Source organism: Gopherus flavomarginatus, chromosome 9, assembly GCF_025201925.1.
Source record: "Gopherus flavomarginatus isolate rGopFla2 chromosome 9, rGopFla2.mat.asm, whole genome shotgun sequence".
NCBI classification, from domain to species: Eukaryota; Metazoa; Chordata; order Testudines; family Testudinidae; genus Gopherus; species Gopherus flavomarginatus.
In genome coordinates this window covers 32,958,824-32,975,637 of record NC_066625.1, presented here as the reverse complement: position 1 = coordinate 32,975,637, position 16,814 = coordinate 32,958,824, and the positions used below count along the sequence as shown (strand labels likewise).

Here is a 16,814-nt window from a genome sequence, read left to right as displayed (position 1 = left end):
TTTATTTTTTTTGTAGACCTCTGTCGTGTCCCATCCTGCCCTCCACCCACTTAGTCCTTTTCTACACTGAACAGCTGTCATCCTTTTAAAGGGCGAGACCTTACCTTCCAGCAGCCAGAACAGGAATGGATTTGTCAGCTGTTTGATAACCAGAGCCTGGTACCAAAGATACAAGCCCCTAGCATGGTCCAGGGTAGCACCTTGGTAAGAATTTAAGCATCCTGGCCCATTCTCAGCAGTCGCAGATGCCAGGAATACAGGGCATCTCACAAGATGTTGTGCATGGAGGCTGGGGCCGGAGCAGATATTCTCTTCATGTTCACATGTGGGTGGTAGGTTTCCGCTAAAGTCTCATGGCCTTGTGATTTAATACAAACTTTGGGGCCTGTCAGGACCATAGCTTTGTGCTGCCTGTGATAGAAGCTCGCTAGCTAATGAAATATGGGCATCGTTACTTCTTCAGTTAGTATTTCAGCAGTGGTAACGTGCTTTCCTGCAAAAATCATACGATTTCATAACTGCAGCTTTGCAAGCTAGTTACCATTCTCCTGCCATACCCATTCAGCATCTGACTAGGAACTCTAACTTAGCCTGAGTTTACAGGAAGGGCCCTGAGGACTGAATCTTTATCTTGTCTCTCATCAAATCCGCCAGTCTGTGTGATGTCTGTGTGGTCATTCAAATTGCTGCATGGAGGTGTATGGGGACACAGCTTCTTTTTAATGTTCTGCATGATCCAGAGCCAGGCTGTTGGCATGTGATGGTGCAGAGGATAAGGAAAGGAAATAATTCATGTCCTGTGACCCTTCTCTGGAAATAAAAAAAAACAAAACCCTCCAATAACATTTCCCAGACAGTGGCCTAGTTTACTCATCAACAACAGAAGTTGAGTCAAATGCTTCTTGTTTGTGGTTCTTGAGAGCAAAGTTGAGAGCCTATAAAAAGTTTGCTGTGTATACAGTTGTAGTGTTTGTTCTGTTAATGTTTTTGTTCATTAGCTTTGATTGAAGTCATGCCATTATTCACAGGCAGGGATTGCTTCATGGCTAGTCAGCCTGAAAGATAGAACACTGGTATGGTACCTACCATGCATGGTGCATATAATATAGTTTGGCTGAATATAGGCCATTTACTTCTGCCTAAATCAAATCTTGTGGATTCTCATTGTTGGGGGTTGTAACCCATCTGCAGGGCATAGGCCTTGCTAGCTCTGCTCCCAGGTGAGTCAGTCCTTGCCGGGCAAGATGCTACTAGCTGTGTTGGTCTCCTTGCCAAGCAATACCACACTGGTTGAACTGTACTGTAATAGTGGGCCCTTTGTCATTGCTCATATGTCATCGTAGACTGACCCCTGCAGCACGGCCTATAAGGTAGGAAATCATTTTTGAGTGCTATTTACTGTATATTATAAACTTTAGCCAAACTTTTCTTTCCAATTAAAGTTGTTACTCTGGGTTTGCTACAGGCCCTTTCAGAGAGGTTGTTTTCATAGCAATCAGCCGTTGGAGCATGTCCCAGAATGATGTCACCTGAGTCAGCTCTTTCTAGAACTTGCAGTTAGAAATGAATGAACTGGCCACTGTGCTAGAAACTAGCAGCACCTTACTTGACAAAATCGGCCAACTTCAGAAGTTTGTGTAGTGAGTGCCTTTGTGCCACTGAGCTGTGGCAGAAACGATCCCAGCTCTTCAGAGATGGTTACCAGGTGCAGTTGCTAAAGTTATACAGTAACACCCAACACTTCCTGTGCAAGCCTATTTTAAACGTGCTACAGAGAAAACATTAAAAAGCCTACCTGCATGCTAATCACCTTCCCAGGGATCAGCCCAACCCCAGCCCGGCTCTGATAGGAGCCGTCCATCAAACCCCCACTGAAGGGAGATTCCTTAAGGTTACCTGTTCATCACAGCTTCAGCTCAGAACAAGCCCAGTTTTATGAGGCCTCAGTAGGCCCCGTCCTTCCTACCCTTCCCTAAGGACTGGTGCTATTTATCCAAGAGTCCTTCCTTTGCGGATTGGTCCATGGAGAATCCAGTGTGAACCAGTATATGCACCTTTCCTGGGGGTGGTTTCAGAGGGCTGGTAAGCAGGGAAATTACATTAGTATCCCCATCCCTGGTAGAGAAGGCACATCCAGTGCCACAATAATACATGCAGAGCAAACCTCAACTTAATATCATAAGGTTTGCCCAGGATATTACAGAACAGTGTCAGTCTTTCGCAGTAACAACCAGTGGTGACATCATACCAGCCAAGTCAGTCATATTTGCTCTCCGCTACCTCTCTTGCAAACATCTGTCCACATGCTGTTCAGGCTGATAGAAAAAGTCCAGTCTGGGCTTAGCATCACTCTAAGCATTACACTGCCATAGACTAACCTAGAGGAGAATTCTTCAGAGGGATCCTTTGGTCTTGGGGTTGGAACCCCAAATGCTGAAGGATCTTCTCTCAATCCTAATCTGGTCAATGTGCCAGCTTTCATATTGACCCGACCTGATAGAACTCCAGAGTGTGGGAGTTAAAACTAGCTAGTGCATAGGGTCCCACTTACACATGAAGAACTTTAGGTAAATGCCTGTGTTTTGTAACTTTTTTCCTCATAATGAAGTTTGGAGGTGGAAGCCCAGCTCAGCCTTTCTCGGTTAGAGGCCCCTTGCAGAAAATACAGTTACGTCTTGGTGCTTCCAGTCTGATCAAGAGCACTTGAGTGTCTAGTCCAGGGATAGGCAGCCTATGGCACGCGCGCCGAAGGCAGCACGTTAGCTGTTTTTCAGTGGCACTTACGCTGCCTGGGTCCTGGCCACCGGTCTGGGGGAGCTCTGCATTTTAATTTAATTTTAAATGAAGCTTCTTAAACGTTTTAAAAACCTTATTTACTTTACATACAATAATTTAGTTATATATTATAGATGTATAGAAGGAGATCTTCTAAAAATGTTAAAATGTATTACTGACACGCAAAACCTTAAATTAGGGTGAATAAATGAAGACTCAACACACCTCTTCTGAAAGGTTGCCGACCCCAATCTAGTCTTTCTACCCTACACTAAAGCCCCCTCTACTTTACAATGTAAGCTCTTTAGGGCAAGGATTGCGTTGCCCTCTCTCTGTTCAGCACCTAGCCCAACAAGGCCTCAATCCAGATCAGGGGCCTCTAGATGTGACATTGATGTAAATGCTGCTCACATGCAAAATGTTCGTTGCAAAGGCAAGCACTTAAAATGCCATATTTATGGCTGCCTTTGCAACCTGAGTTCTGTTCCTTGGGGAAATCTAGCCTGTGCACTGAGTGAGGCAGGAGTTCTGTTAAAGACAAAATAGTATGTGATCATGTAATTAAAGACCATCGTAATGCCATACACGTGGGGGGATGTCAAATTAAGGCTACACGAGCAACCTTTGTTAAAAGTAGACCTTGCATAACTTCTGTTCCTTTAAAAGAAAAGAGTTTTAAACTACCAACAACCTCCCCCATCATGCATCAGCAGCAGGTTTGATCTATAGAACTGACTACATTAGCAACTTTTTCCTGCTGGCAGCTGTCTCTGGGCTGGGCTGCTGGTGCCATGTGCTGGGTCTAGGGGAGCCCCCGGCCCGTCATTCTTTCTCCTCTCTGGGAGGTGGAGGGGAGTTGCTGCCCCATGTGATGCCCCTAGTGGGAAGAGGGGATGGGCTGCTGGGAAGAAGGGCCAAGTCCAGGGAGGCATGTGGGAGGCCCAGCTCTCTCATCTCCCTCCCACTGCTACAGCTCCCAGGTCATTCCAGCATAGTGGTGGCATGGGCCTGGCTGTAGAATGTTCACATTCAGTTATTTTGGTAGGTTGCCAACATTTCCCTGGGAAGCAAGCGAGAGAAGGAAAGAGTGACTTCAGTTTGTATCAGTGAGCACAGTGTCTGTCTCAGCCAAACCCAAATGGAATCAAGAGAGAAAAGAAAAGCACTTCTGTAGCCTGGAGATTTTCTTCCAGCCAAATTGCAGTTTAAATACAGTTCAATTTATATCCTGGAAAGCAGGGACTTGAAAAGGATTTAAGGGTCATGGCGGACAAGCAACTCAATAGGCGCTCCCATTGTGATGCTGTGGCAGAAAGGGCTAAGGGGATCCTTGGAGGAGGGGTAGATCAAAATTGACTTAAACGCTGAATCTTTTTCCTTTTAAATAACCTGATTAAAATTAAATTTGAAATCGACAGCTAGTTTTAAGGACTACACTTCAATCTGTTAAAATCATTTAAAGTCAAGAATCCCCAAATTTTAATTTAGTAAATGGTGCTGCTTTTTTAATTTACTGGTTCCCAGGGAAATCATCTCACTTTCTTTATGTCAACTCAAGCCTTATAAATGTCACAATGTCACGTTCTGCTGATGTATGTCAATTAATTTGTCTGTAGAATGGAGAAATTCTGGTATTTACATTTTTCCAAATGTAAATGACTGTCAGTTTCTGTTGCCCAGAAAAACTTTTGCCTGAATTGCTTTTGATTTCAGTTTAGCTAGCAAATGCAGAGAGTGAACGATCGCTTCATTTGGACTAGTAGTTCATTCAAAGCTGGCTGAAAACAAGAGGGAATTGAACTAGCAGGAAAACTTGTTTTCATCTTTCAACGTATGAATAAAACCAGGTTGGAGAGGATGAGTGAGATCTATTAAGCATAAAAACATGAAGGGCGTGGGGCAGATATTTCAAAGTTATTTTAAGCACCAAAACGTTTTGAACAAGGTACCTGGTAGGAATATAATTTCTATACTGTATCCTCCTGGTTAACCAAAAGTATCAATCTTTTAAATAAGGACAACGTTTGGTTTCAATTCAGCATGTTTTAATGGTTAACCACCAATAAAAATGCACCTTCCTTTAGGAAAATTAACCAAGTGCAAATAACATAAGAACGGCCATACTGGGTCAGACCAATGGTCCATCTAACCCAGAGTCCTGTCTTCTGACAGTGGCCAATGCCAGGTGCCCCAGAGGGAATGAACAAAAGAGGTAATCATCAAGTGGTCCATTCCCTGTCGCCCTTCCCAGCTTCTGGCAAATGAGGCTAGGGACAAAACAAAACAAAATTAAAATTGATTGTATAAATTCAGATTTCCTCCCTGAAGACTGAATCATGATTGAAATGGATTTGACTCAGTCTGGTCCTGCAGGTATATAATGAGTAAGAGTATGAACACGATTTTTACTTGTGTATGGCATTGGCCAGAAAAATGCTGGAATATTGCTTACAGTCCTGGTGTTTGCATTTTTAAAAAGGTGTTTGAAAATTGCAGAGGGTGCAGAAAGGAGCCACAAAAATGATTTGAGGTCAGGAGAAAATGTATTACAGTGAGTGACTAACAGCTCAGTCTGTATAGTTTATTACCAAAAAACCCTCAAAAAATGGAGCTGGTTGATGGTGTGGAAGCACCTTCCTGGGGAGAAAACACCAGGTATTAAAGGACTTGTGCATCTAGTGAAGAAAAACTTACCAAGAACTAATGTCTGGAAGCTGAAACCAGACAAATTTAGATAGAAATAATGGACACATTTTTAACAGGTGTGATGAAGTTCCTCCTCTGCCTGGGTGGGTCCTGTGCTTATTGGCGGATTTGCTTGCCTCAGAGATCTTCCCCTCTGGTGGAACCCACAGTTCGGGTTAACTCCTGATCAGACACAGGGGGAGTTGGGAGGTTTGTGGGGAACCTGGTTCCAGCCCAGGGCCCTGTGGATAGCGGCTGTCTATAGTGCCTCCTGTAACAGCTGTATGACAGCTACAACTCCCTGGGCTACTTCCCCATTGCCTCCTCCAAACACCTTCTTTATCCTCACCACAGGACCTTCCTCCTGGTGTCTGATAATGCTTGTACTCCTCAGTCCTCCAGCAGCACAGCCTCTCACTCTCAGCTCCTTGTGCCTCTTGCTCCCAGCTCCTCACACATGCACCACAAACTGAAGTGAGCTCCTTTTTAAACCCAGGTGCCCTGATTAGCCTGCCTTGATTGGCTGCAGGTGTTCTAATCAGCCTATCTGCCTTAATTGGTTCTAGCAGGTTCCTGATTACTCTACTCTACTGCAGCCCCTGGTCTGGTCACTCGGGGAACAGAAAACTACTCATCCAGTGACCAGTATATTTGCCCTCTACCAGACTCCTGTACCCCACTGGCCTGGGTCTGTCACACAGGATGATTAACCATTGGAAGAAATGACCAAGAGAAGTGGCAGATTCTCCATCTTTAGATGTCTTCAGATCAACATTGGATGCCTTTCTGGAAGAGGCTTTGGTCAAACAAGGTCTTGGGCTCAACACTGGGGTAACTGGGTGAAATTCTGTGCCCTGTGACTTACAGGAAGTCAGACTAGATGATCTAATGATCCCTTTTGGCCTTTATCTAGTCATCAAAGGCTTCAGCCAGCAATGGAGGTGATAACTTTTGTAAAAAGGTCAACAAACATTTCTTGCGGTGGAAAGTGTTAGGCAACTGAATACAGGGGTTGCTACTACCTCCCATGACCTGTGTTTTGGAACGCTAGATTGAGTAATCATTTGAGATGATATAGGGGAATAAGCTAAAACTGGCTAGTCTTGGCTTCCTCCTCAAGTTTATTAAAAATCTTTTTGCTTGTGATCAGTAGTGAAGAGGTGACTTCAGGCTTCTTGTTAAGGTTTCAAAGGCTTAAATAAATCTATGCTCAATGACTAGGTGGTGCTGGTGTGTGCGTGTATGTACACATACACACACACACAAAACATATTTTTAATGTATCCTCTTTACATTCTAGAGATGCACAAGCCCAGGGCTGGAGGAGTCAGGGCCTGTGGAGTAAACTCTCCTGGTGTGAAGCAGTGCGCTCCTGCTTCAGGTTAACGTTCCAGGCCTAGTGCCAGTTGGAGCGGTTGTTTAGATCCAGCCTTGTGAGCCACTGCAATCCAGATGGGCAATTGCTTTGCTGTGTCAGTATTAGGATTTCAAGCAGCGCTGTTCGGCGGGGGAGGGGAAGGTAGGGTAAGTCTACACAGCAGCAGGGCGTGATTCAAGCTAATGTGCTAAAAATAGCAGTGTGGACGCTGTGGCTTGGTTAGAGACTCGTGCTAACCTTGCAGGTGGGGTGGCTAGCTTGAGTCTGTCGATTTGGGTTGGGGAGCTTGCTCCCAGCTGCAGTGTAGATGTGCCCTTAGTGGCTGGCAAGGGAGCCTGAGCGTACAGTCTTGCGATCCTGCTAACGAACTGATTGCATCTTGGTTCCTGTCTGCTTGCAAACATGACCACGTTGCTTGGAGATTGAAGAGAAGGAAGGGACCTGCTTCTATCTGATAATGTGCATGTTGCATGGCCAGCACTCTAAACCGACTTCATCCCCCTCCCAAAGCTCGCAGGGAGGAGTGAGTTTCGTGATCTGGGAATCTGATCACTTTCGTGGTAGCTCCTCCTGGAGTTGGTGTGAATGTTAAAGAAGTCTGGGGAGGGCTGTGAAGGGAAGCGAGGGTGGCTCTTATGGGAAAGGTAAATTACAGGTCTGTCGCATCTTACGCTGGGGTTACGTTCCGCAGTCAGCGCGTAAAGCAAAAATCGCGTATGGTCAAAATTACATTGAGTGTAATGGTGGGCGGAATCACCCGCACTACAGGTACAGTATTAAAATTTTTTATTTTTTTGGGTTTTTTTGTTTTTGCCGACCACGTAAAGCTGAAATCGCACATGTTAAATGCGCATAAGATTTGACAGACTTGTACAGCAGTGGTGGGACAGGTCTGGCCCTAAGTTGGGTCTGACGAAACCAGTACATAAAGAGCTGTTTGTGAAGTCAGGCAGTGCCACTTTCCCAATGGCCTCTCAAGAGCTACTCACGCTGTCTCCTTCTAGCCATGGAGACTCATCTCCTCACAAGGGATGACTTGACATCTAGCCCTGTAGCGTCATATCCAAACCAGCAGGGCTGCGGGATCTGGAGATGAGGAGTCAGTCTGGGTCCTGTTTGAGAGCCAGCTCCATTTTGGCCCAGTTACACTTATCTGGGCGCCTCTCCCCCTTCGGACCCTCATCTGCCTCTGCTCCTTTTGCAGCCGCTCACTGTGACCTCGATGTAAAACGGGCATCGCCTCCTCTGTTCTAAAATGGGATCTTGCATCTCCTCTTCAAATACCTCTGATGTAGGCAGAGAGAGCTTGGCCTGAGACCTTCGGAGAAAGAAGAAAGTGTCTTGTAGGCCTTTGTTCCTGTAGTCTGTGAACATCTCGCTGTCTATAAGGGTATGTCTATACTACAAAATTAGGTTGAATTTATAGAAATAGATTTTTTTAGAAATCAATTTTATACAGTCGATTGTGTGTGTCCCCACTTAAGACCATTAACTCGGCAGAGTGCGTCCACTGTACCGAGGCTAGCGTCGACTTCTAGAGCATTGTACTGTGGTAGCTATCCTACAGTTCCCGCAGTCTCTGCCCCCCATTGGAATTCTGGGTTGAGATCCTAATGCCTGATGGGCCGCTCAGCTCACCATCACCGTATGTCTCCTGGGTTCTGGCCGATGTGGCACTGCATTGCTGCAGAGCAGCAGCTCATTGCCTTTTGGCAGCAGACGGTGCATTACGATTCGTAGCCATCATCGTCATCTCCTGGGTGCTCTTTTAGCTGACCTCGGCGAGGTCGGTCGGGGTGCCTGGACATAAATGGGACTGACTTCAGGTCATTCTCTTTTTAAGTTTTGTCCTTAAAACTGGAGATTCAGTCCTGCCTGCAGTTGTACTGCACCATCTTCTGGCGAGCACCCAGGAGACAAGGATGGCTAGCAGTCGTACTGCACTGTCTGCTGCCAGCCTAAGATGTATAAGAAAGATGGAATGGATCAAAACAAGAAAGAGACCAGATTTGTATTCATTTGCTCCCCGTTCCCTCCCTCCGTGAATAGTGGTGGGAGGGGTAACTCAGTGGTTTGAGCATTGGCCTGCTAAACCCAGGGTTTTGAGTTCAATCCTTCTAGGGGGCCATTCTGTGTGACAGTTGTGTGTGTTTCTCCTTGATGCAAACCCATTCCCTTTGTTGATTTTAATTCCCTGTGAGCCAAGTTGCCCCTCCCTCTATCAGAGCAATGGTAGACAATCATTCTGTACCTTTTTTCAGCACAGAGGCTATAACACGGCAAGCATGGAGCCCGCTCAGATCCCCGCAGCAATTATGAGCACTGCAAACACCACACACATTATCTTGCAGTATATTCAGAACCAGAACCTGCAAAAGCAAAACCAGGTGAAGAGGCAACGGCAGCTCAGTGACGAGTGATGAGGACATAGACATGGACACAGACTTCTCTCAAAGTACGGGCCCTGGCAATGTGGACATCATGGTGTTAATGGGGCAGGTTCATGCCATGGAATGCCAATTCTGGGCCCATGAAACAAGCACAGACTGGTTGGACCACATAGTGTTGCATGTCTGTGATGATTCCCAGTGGCTGCGAAACTTTCGCATGCGTAAGGGCACTTTCATGGAACTTTGTGACTTGCTTTCCCCTGCCCTGAAGCGCAAGAATGAGAGCAGCCCTCACAGTTGAGAATCGAGTGGCGATAGCCCTGTGGAAGCTTGCAACACCAGACAGCTACCGATCAGTTGGGCATCAATTTGGAGTGGGCAAATCTACTGTGGGGGCTGCTGGGATCGAAGTAGCCAACGCAATCAAAGAGCTGCTGATATCAAGGGTAGTGACTCTGGGACATGTGCAGGTCATAGTGGATGGCTTTGCTGCAACAGGATTCCCTAAGTGTGGTGGGGAGATAGATGGAACCCATATCCCTATCTTGGCACCGGAGCATCAAGGCAGCGAGTACATAAACCAAAAGGGGTACTTTCGAATGGTGCAGCAAGCACTGGTGGATCACAAGGGACGTTTCACCAACATCAACATGAGATGTCAGGGAAAGGCACGTGACGCTCGCATCTTCAGGAACTCTGGCCTGTTTCAAAAGCTGCAGCAGGGAACTTTCTTACCAGACCAGAAAATAACCATTGGGGATGTTGAAATGCCTATAGTTATCCTTGGGGACCCAGCCTACTCCTTAATGTCATGGCTCATGAAGGCATACACAGGGAGCCTGGACAGTAGTCAGGAGCTGTTCAACTCTAGTCTGAGCAAGTGCAGAATGGTGGTAGAATGTGCATTTGAACATTTAAAAGTGCGCTGGCGCAGTTTACTGACTCAGATAGACCTCAGCGAAACCAATATTCCCATTGTTATTACTGCTTGCTGTGTGCTCCACAGCATCTGTGAGAGTAAGGGGGAGACGTTTATGGCCAGCTGGGACGTTGAGGAAAATCTCTTGGCCGCTGATTACACGCAGCCAGACACCAAGGCAGTTAGCAGAGTACAGGAGGGTGCGGTGCGCGTCAGAAGCTTTGAAAACCAGTTTCATGAATGGCCAGGCTATAGTGTGAAAGTTCAGTTTGTTTCTCCTTGATGAAGGCCCCCCGCCCCTCCCCTGATCTTGGTTCACTCTACTCCTTGTAAGCTAACCACCCTCCCCTCCCCCCTTCGATCACTGCTAACAGAGGGAATAAAGTCAATGTTGCTTCACATTCATGCATTCTTTATTAATTCATCACACAAATAGGGGGATAACTGCCAAGGTAGCCTGGGAGGGGTGCGGGAGGAGGGAAGAACAAGGCTACACTGCACTTTAAAACTTATTGAATGCCAGCTTTCTGTTGCTTGGGCAGTCCTCTGGGGAGGAGTGGTTGGGTGCCCGGAGGCCTGCCCACCGTGTTCTTGGGCATCTGGGTGAGGAGGCTATGGAACTTGGGGAGGAGGGCGGTTGGTTACACAGGGGCTGAAGCGGCGGTCTGTGCTCAAGCTGCCTTTCCTGAACCTCTACATACCAGAGCATATCAGTTTGTTCCTCCAGTAGCCTCAGCGTTGCCTCTTGCCTTCTGTCACCAAGCCGATGCCACTTATTATCTTCAGCCTGCCATCTGTCCTTGTGTTCATATTATGCTCTCCTGGGCTCTGACATTGCCTCCATGCATTCTGCTGGGCCCTTTCAGTGTGGGAGGACTGCATGAGCTCAGAACATTTCATCACGAGTGCGGTTTTTTTCGCTTTCTAATCTTCGCTAGCCTCTGGGAAGGAGAAGATAGTGTGAGCGTTGAAACATTTGTAGCTGGTGGAGGGGAAAAAAGGGAGAGTGGTAGTTAAAAAGACACATTTTAGAGAACACTGGGTAGACTCTTTCATGGCAAACCTTGCTGTTAACATTACATAGCACATGTGCTTTCGGTACAAGGTTGCATTTTGCCTCTTATTGAGGGTATGCTGCTTTGGTGTGAGAGATCATTCCTGCAGGGCTGAGCAACAGAATTTGGCTTGCAGGCAGCCATGGTAAGACAGAGTCTTTTGGCTTCGTTAACCTTCGTAACGTGGGAATGGTTTCAAACAGCAGTGCCCTCATTTCCCATACCAAGCAGCCGTTGGGCTGGCCATTTAAAATGGGTTGACAGTTTAAAAGGAGGAGGGGCTGCGGTTTTGGGTTAACGTGCAGCACAAACCCAATTAACTCCTCTCCCCCCTCCCCCCCACATGCGCGCACACGCACACAATTCTCTGGGATGATCGCTTCACCCTTTCCCCCACCGTGTGGCTAACAATGGGGAACATTTCTGTTCAGCCACAGGCAAACAGCCCAGCAGGAACAGGCACCTCTAAATGTCCCCTTAATAAAATCACCCTATTTCATGCAGGTGACCATGAATGATATCACTCTCCTGAGGATAACACAGAGAGATAAAGAACGGATGTCTTATGCAATGATTCCAGACTATGTGCTACTGGCCTGGCGTGGTAAAGTGTCCTACCATGGAGGCCAGAATAAGGCTGCCCTCCGCAGAAACCTTTTGCAAAGGCTTTGGGAGTACGTCCAGGAGAGCTTTATGGAGATGTCCCTGGAGGATTTCCGCTCTATCCCCAGACATGTTAACAGACTTTTCCAGTAGCTGTACTGGCTGTGAATGCCAGGGCAAATTAAGCATTAAATACGCTTGCTTTTAAACTATAATATTTACTAAGGTACACTCACCAGAGGTCCCTTCTCTTCCTGGCAGGTCTGGGAGGCAGCCTTGGGTGGGTTTGGGGGGTACTGACTCCCGGTCCAGCATGAGAAACAGTTCCTGGCTGTTCGGGAAAACAATTTCTCCACTTGCTTTCTGTGAGCTATCTTCAGCCTCCTCCTCATCATCTTCCTTGTCCCCAAAACCCACATGCCTGTTGCGTGCTACTCCATTTATGGAGTCAAAGCACAGGGGTGGGGTAGTTGTAGGGGCACCTCCTAGAATGGCATGCTGCTCATCATAGAAGCTGCATGTCTGGGGCTCTGACCTGGAGTGGCCGTTTGCCTTTCTGTTTCTTTGATAGGCTTGCCTCAGCTCCTTAAGTTTCACACGGCACTGCTGCACGTCCCTGATATAGCCTGTGTCCTTCATGCCGTTGGAGATTTTTTTTCAAATGTTTGGGCATTTCATCTTTTGGAAGGGAGTTCTGATAGCACGGATTCATCTGCCCATACAGCAATCAGATCCCATACCTCCCGTTCAGTCCATGCTGGGGCTCTTTTGCGATTCTGGGACTCCATCATGGTCACCTTTGCTGATGAGATCTGCACTCTCCTGCATATTGCCACGGTGGCCAAACAGGAAATGAGATTGAAAAGTTTGCAGGCCTTTTCCTGTCTACCTGGCCAGTGCATCTGAGTTGAGAGCGCTGTCCAGAGCGGTCATAATGGAGCACTCTGGGATAGCTCCTGGAGGCAATACCTTCGAATTGCTACCACACTACCCCAAATTTGACTTGGCAAGGTCAATTTCAGAGCTAATCCCTTCATCGGGGAGGAGTACAGAAATCGATTTTAAGAGCTCTTTAAGTCGAAAAAAATGGCTTCGTCGTGTGGACGGGTGCAGGGTTAAATTGATGTAATGCTTCTAAATTCGACCTAAACTCATAGTGTAGACCAGGGCTAATGGGTCTATACACCCAACACCTCTCATTTTACAGTGGGAGAAGGGCCTTCAGTTCCCCATGACTTGATTGCCTGGGCTAATGCAGTGAATCCTTTGACACAAGTTGGAAGTGGCTGCCGCCCTTCAATGGCCAGTTGCATGAAGTGTACATAATGACTAGTACTAGCCCGTTCCTGGTGACTGGTTCTCTCAGTCCAGCCGGAAAGACTGAGAAGAGTCCAATGTGCCTGCAGGCCCCTGGAGCTGCCTCTCTTCCTGCTTCCCAGAGGCTCCTGGCTGGCACAGGAGACTGCAGTTTTTGTCTTTGCCAGGCCATGCTAGTCCCCTGACCACAGGGATGGCTCCATCCTATGTTGTGGCTCACAATAGGCCTCTTGGCCCTGCAGGGAGGAGGTGGTGTGTGGACAGGGGCAGATGTCAGCTCTGGGAAACCTCATTTCCATTAAATGTAAATTAAAATAACTCCAGTGTCTGATTGGCTAGTCCCCTCCACCCCTTCTGCCAGGGTAGAGCTCCCCTCTGCAGGGCAGGGACACTTCAGATGCCAGTGCAGATGCTTTCAGCCCAAGCAAAAACAACGAGGAGTCTGGTGGCACCTTAAAGACTAACAGATTTATTTGGGCACAAGCTTTAGTGGGTATAAAACCCACTTCTTCACCAACAAAGTATCCGGCATAGGCCCAGCCCTTGCTCATGTTGTGTGACTGGAAGAAGTACCCGAAATAGCTCTCAAACTCCTGTATTAGGCAACTCTGCTGACAGTGCTCGGTTCTGGGAACTTGCCCTGCAGAAGAACCGGTCCTCCCAGTGCACTCTGTCTGCTGGAGAACGCACTGTGGTTCATCCCTGTCTGGGACGTGCCTAGGCAGCAAAGCGTGGCTGTGGCAAACGCTCCCTGGACCTGGCTTTCTGTAGCTGCTCTGGGAAACACCTTGTGCAGCTTCGGTTGCTCTTGGGCTGCAGGCTCAGAGCTGTCTCCTGCCTCCAGCTTGCTTGCTTCTCTGTGTTGCTGTTTGCAAATAGCACCATGTCCTCCTGGGCCTGAGCTAGCTAAAAGCTTTGGTGGGGATGAGATTAAATAGACTAATGTGCTCATTTCCTCTGGCCAGGAGTGGCTCATGTGGAGTAGAGGACAGAGCAAAATGCACAACAAACTGTCTGTTTGTTGTTAACTGATCCCTTATTCCAGGCCAGGAAATAACTATTTCCTGATCATGACCAGAGGGTATTCCCTGCAGTGCAGCTGCAGATTTTGCCCGGGCAGGCAGATGTGTTTAGTTATGAACTATGTAATGCCACTGAATTAGGGAAATCTTTGGGCGAGGTGAGCCGTGAGCTGCGGAATCGGTGCCAGCATTTGGGAGGGAGGGAAGGTGGATTTGGGGAGCGATCGGTTAACAGCCAGTCTCTCCAAAGTAACTCGGAGCCACGAGGCACAAGCAGGTTTCACGTGGCTGTGGCACTTCCTCATTGGAGAGCCCCAGCGCACTGAACAATGCGCGGTAGAAAGGCCTGTCTCTCCATGGTGACTGGGGGTGAGGCGTGCATGATTGGAGCAGCCCTCCCAGCAGGGAAATGTGCAGGGCAGGGCTGCACCTGGGGTTGTGTGATGCATGGGGAGAAAAGCGTCTTGCGCAGCGTCAGGTGTGCCGGCCCCAGTACACTGGGCCAGCTCAGTGCAGCACAGGGGAGCTGCTTTGGTGCAACTGATGCGAGGTGTCCCCCAAAGCAGGCAGAGAGCAGTGCCTCCTGCCTGGCTGGAGCTGGCTGAAGCCTCAGGTGACCACTCCTCTTGCCCGAGCTCCAGGGAAAGGAGCTGGAGGTGGCATAGCTCCAGGATCCCTCCCTTGTGCTGCTTCTGCCTCTGTTCTCTAGGGGGGGCTGCTGGATTTACCCTGGGATTTAACCAGGAAGTCTCCAAATCTGGCTGCAGAGGGCCTTGCAGTCTTGCTGGGAGTGGAACAAGGGGTGTCCAGCCCCGTACACAGTAAAGAGCAACTCCCAGCCTCTGTCCCTGTGCTTGGGCAGCATCCTGGTAGTGATGTGGGGTAGGAGACTGGCTGCAGTAGGTGAATGAAAGGTAGCATGGAGGGAGAGGCCCTAGCTAAGATCAGCCCCTTCTTGCTGGGTTCTAGGTACTATGAGAGATCCAGACAGATGGCCCCTAACTCTCTGGGCCTCGCCGGCTGGCTGGTGGGTTGGTTGCCGCCAATGGCAGCATGCTCTTTTCTGCTCCATGAGACAGGCCGACAGCTCACTAGCAAGAAGCATGCACAGGAGCTAACCGCTCTTGGGCCTCGGAGAGATCCTTTCACAGCACGATACGGTGCAGTGTAAAATTGAACGCCCCCCTGCTGCAGCAAGTGGGCCATTTCCAGCTCCGGGCTCGTCTGCAGAGCTTTATCCATGATGCAAGGAAATGATCCAAAAGCAGCTCAGTTGTGGCTCCAGCAAACACAGCCGAGGAGCATTTGACTTGTGGAGGGGAGTAATTTATTCAGCCTCTTGCAAGGTAGACTCTTGTTAATAGTATTAATAACAACTGCTGACAGGGCTTCAAATTGCTTCCTGGGCCTGTCATTGCTGGCTAAGTGAGTCTAGCCCTGGGACGACCAAACTTTGCCCACCAAAGGGTTGCAACCAACTTGCCTAAACCAGAGCAGGTTGCAGCTGCCATGTGGTCACTTTGTGGCAAGTCCAGATCCTGGTGTACCGACTTCCATCTTGACTGGCGTGGCTTCTGCATTACAAACTAGTGGCCCCTGTCAACATAGAACTCCATGGGTTGCATTAGGCCTGGGTCCTGCATTTGGCCGTCATTGGCCTAGAGCACGGGATGCCCCAGCTGGGCTGAGTGCAGCATGAACTTGAGGGCAGGCAACTGTCAACCTCACTTCCCTCCCTGCTCTGCCCCCTTTGCATGTGAGAGTCAGGAGGGCAAAGCGGGGGCACCCAGATGTCTCCCTTCTAGTGTCGGGGCTTGCTGACCCATGGCCATGCGGACTATTTGTGCATTGACCTAGTTTTCCATTCTCCTCTCAGATCACCCATTCACCCTTTCTACGCCTCGGGAAACTGAGCAGTGTGGATCTCAACGATGATGTACGTGAACTGGTGAGTGGCACAGAAAGGAGCAAACGTTCCCCTTCTTGGTAACCAAGGCCAGGCTGCAGCAGATGCTCCTCACAGAGCAGCAGCATGGTCCGTGGGAGGCAAACCCATTGCCAAGGGTCTGTCTTTCCATTATAAGTCTGCCTAACTTCTTCCTCTTCCCCACCAAAACCAGCTGCCTACTTCTTCCTGGAAACTATCATGAGTGAGCCCCTGACTCAGGAGACGCCTCTTGAAAAACTTAGTCAACGGATGACGTGTCTTGGACAAATTAGTCTGTGTCTTTGACTCCCTCCCTGCCCATACCCCCTCTGAGCTCCCACGTGGCCACAGCCGGTGCTCCGGGCTGTGCTCGGAGCACTCACTCGACAGGTATGCGTAATGGGGGAAGGGGTGTCCCAAAGAAGAGCATGGAAGTCGCACTTGGTACCCATGCGTGGCATTGGAGTTGGACTGAACGGCGAGCACAGCTGCATGGGAGAGGAGCTCACGGCTGGTCAGTGAGCATCCGAGGCTGGAGCTCCAATCCGGCTCCATGGAAAACTCGCTTTTGCTGTCTGACCCAGATCTCTGGATTGTAGAGCTGCTGCTGGACAGGCCATTCACGTGCCATGCTGTCACCCCCGGACGTGGTCAGCTTCCTGCACTCCCCTCTCACTCACTAACCTCCCCATTCCCCGCTGCTGAGCCCTGGTCTTGTGTTCTCTTCAGTGTGTCCTTGCGGC

The 16,814-nt window shown here is 48.6% G+C and overlaps 2 protein-coding genes across 4 annotated transcripts in view; both read left to right on the top strand.

The window, feature by feature from the left end:
• CLCN7 (chloride voltage-gated channel 7) overlaps positions 1 to 16,814 on the top strand; it is a 60,605-nt gene that overhangs the window by 5,782 nt on the left and 38,009 nt on the right. For 2 of the 3 annotated variants that reach the window (XM_050968160.1, XM_050968159.1), the window contains exon 2: positions 16,021 to 16,092. The exons of the other annotated variant lie outside the window; for it this stretch is intronic. In XM_050968160.1, the coding sequence (XP_050824117.1) occupies positions 16,021 to 16,092 (72 nt within the window). The remainder of the gene's footprint in view (positions 1 to 16,020; positions 16,093 to 16,814) is intronic. 3 annotated transcript variants of the gene reach the window in all.
• Positions 8,174 to 10,520, top strand: LOC127058397 (uncharacterized). The gene is made up of 2 exons (XM_050968432.1): positions 8,174 to 8,228; positions 9,100 to 10,520. Exon 2 carries the CDS (start codon positions 9,507 to 9,509, stop codon positions 10,428 to 10,430), a length of 924 nt encoding a protein of 307 aa, XP_050824389.1. The 5' UTR covers positions 8,174 to 8,228; positions 9,100 to 9,506; the 3' UTR covers positions 10,431 to 10,520.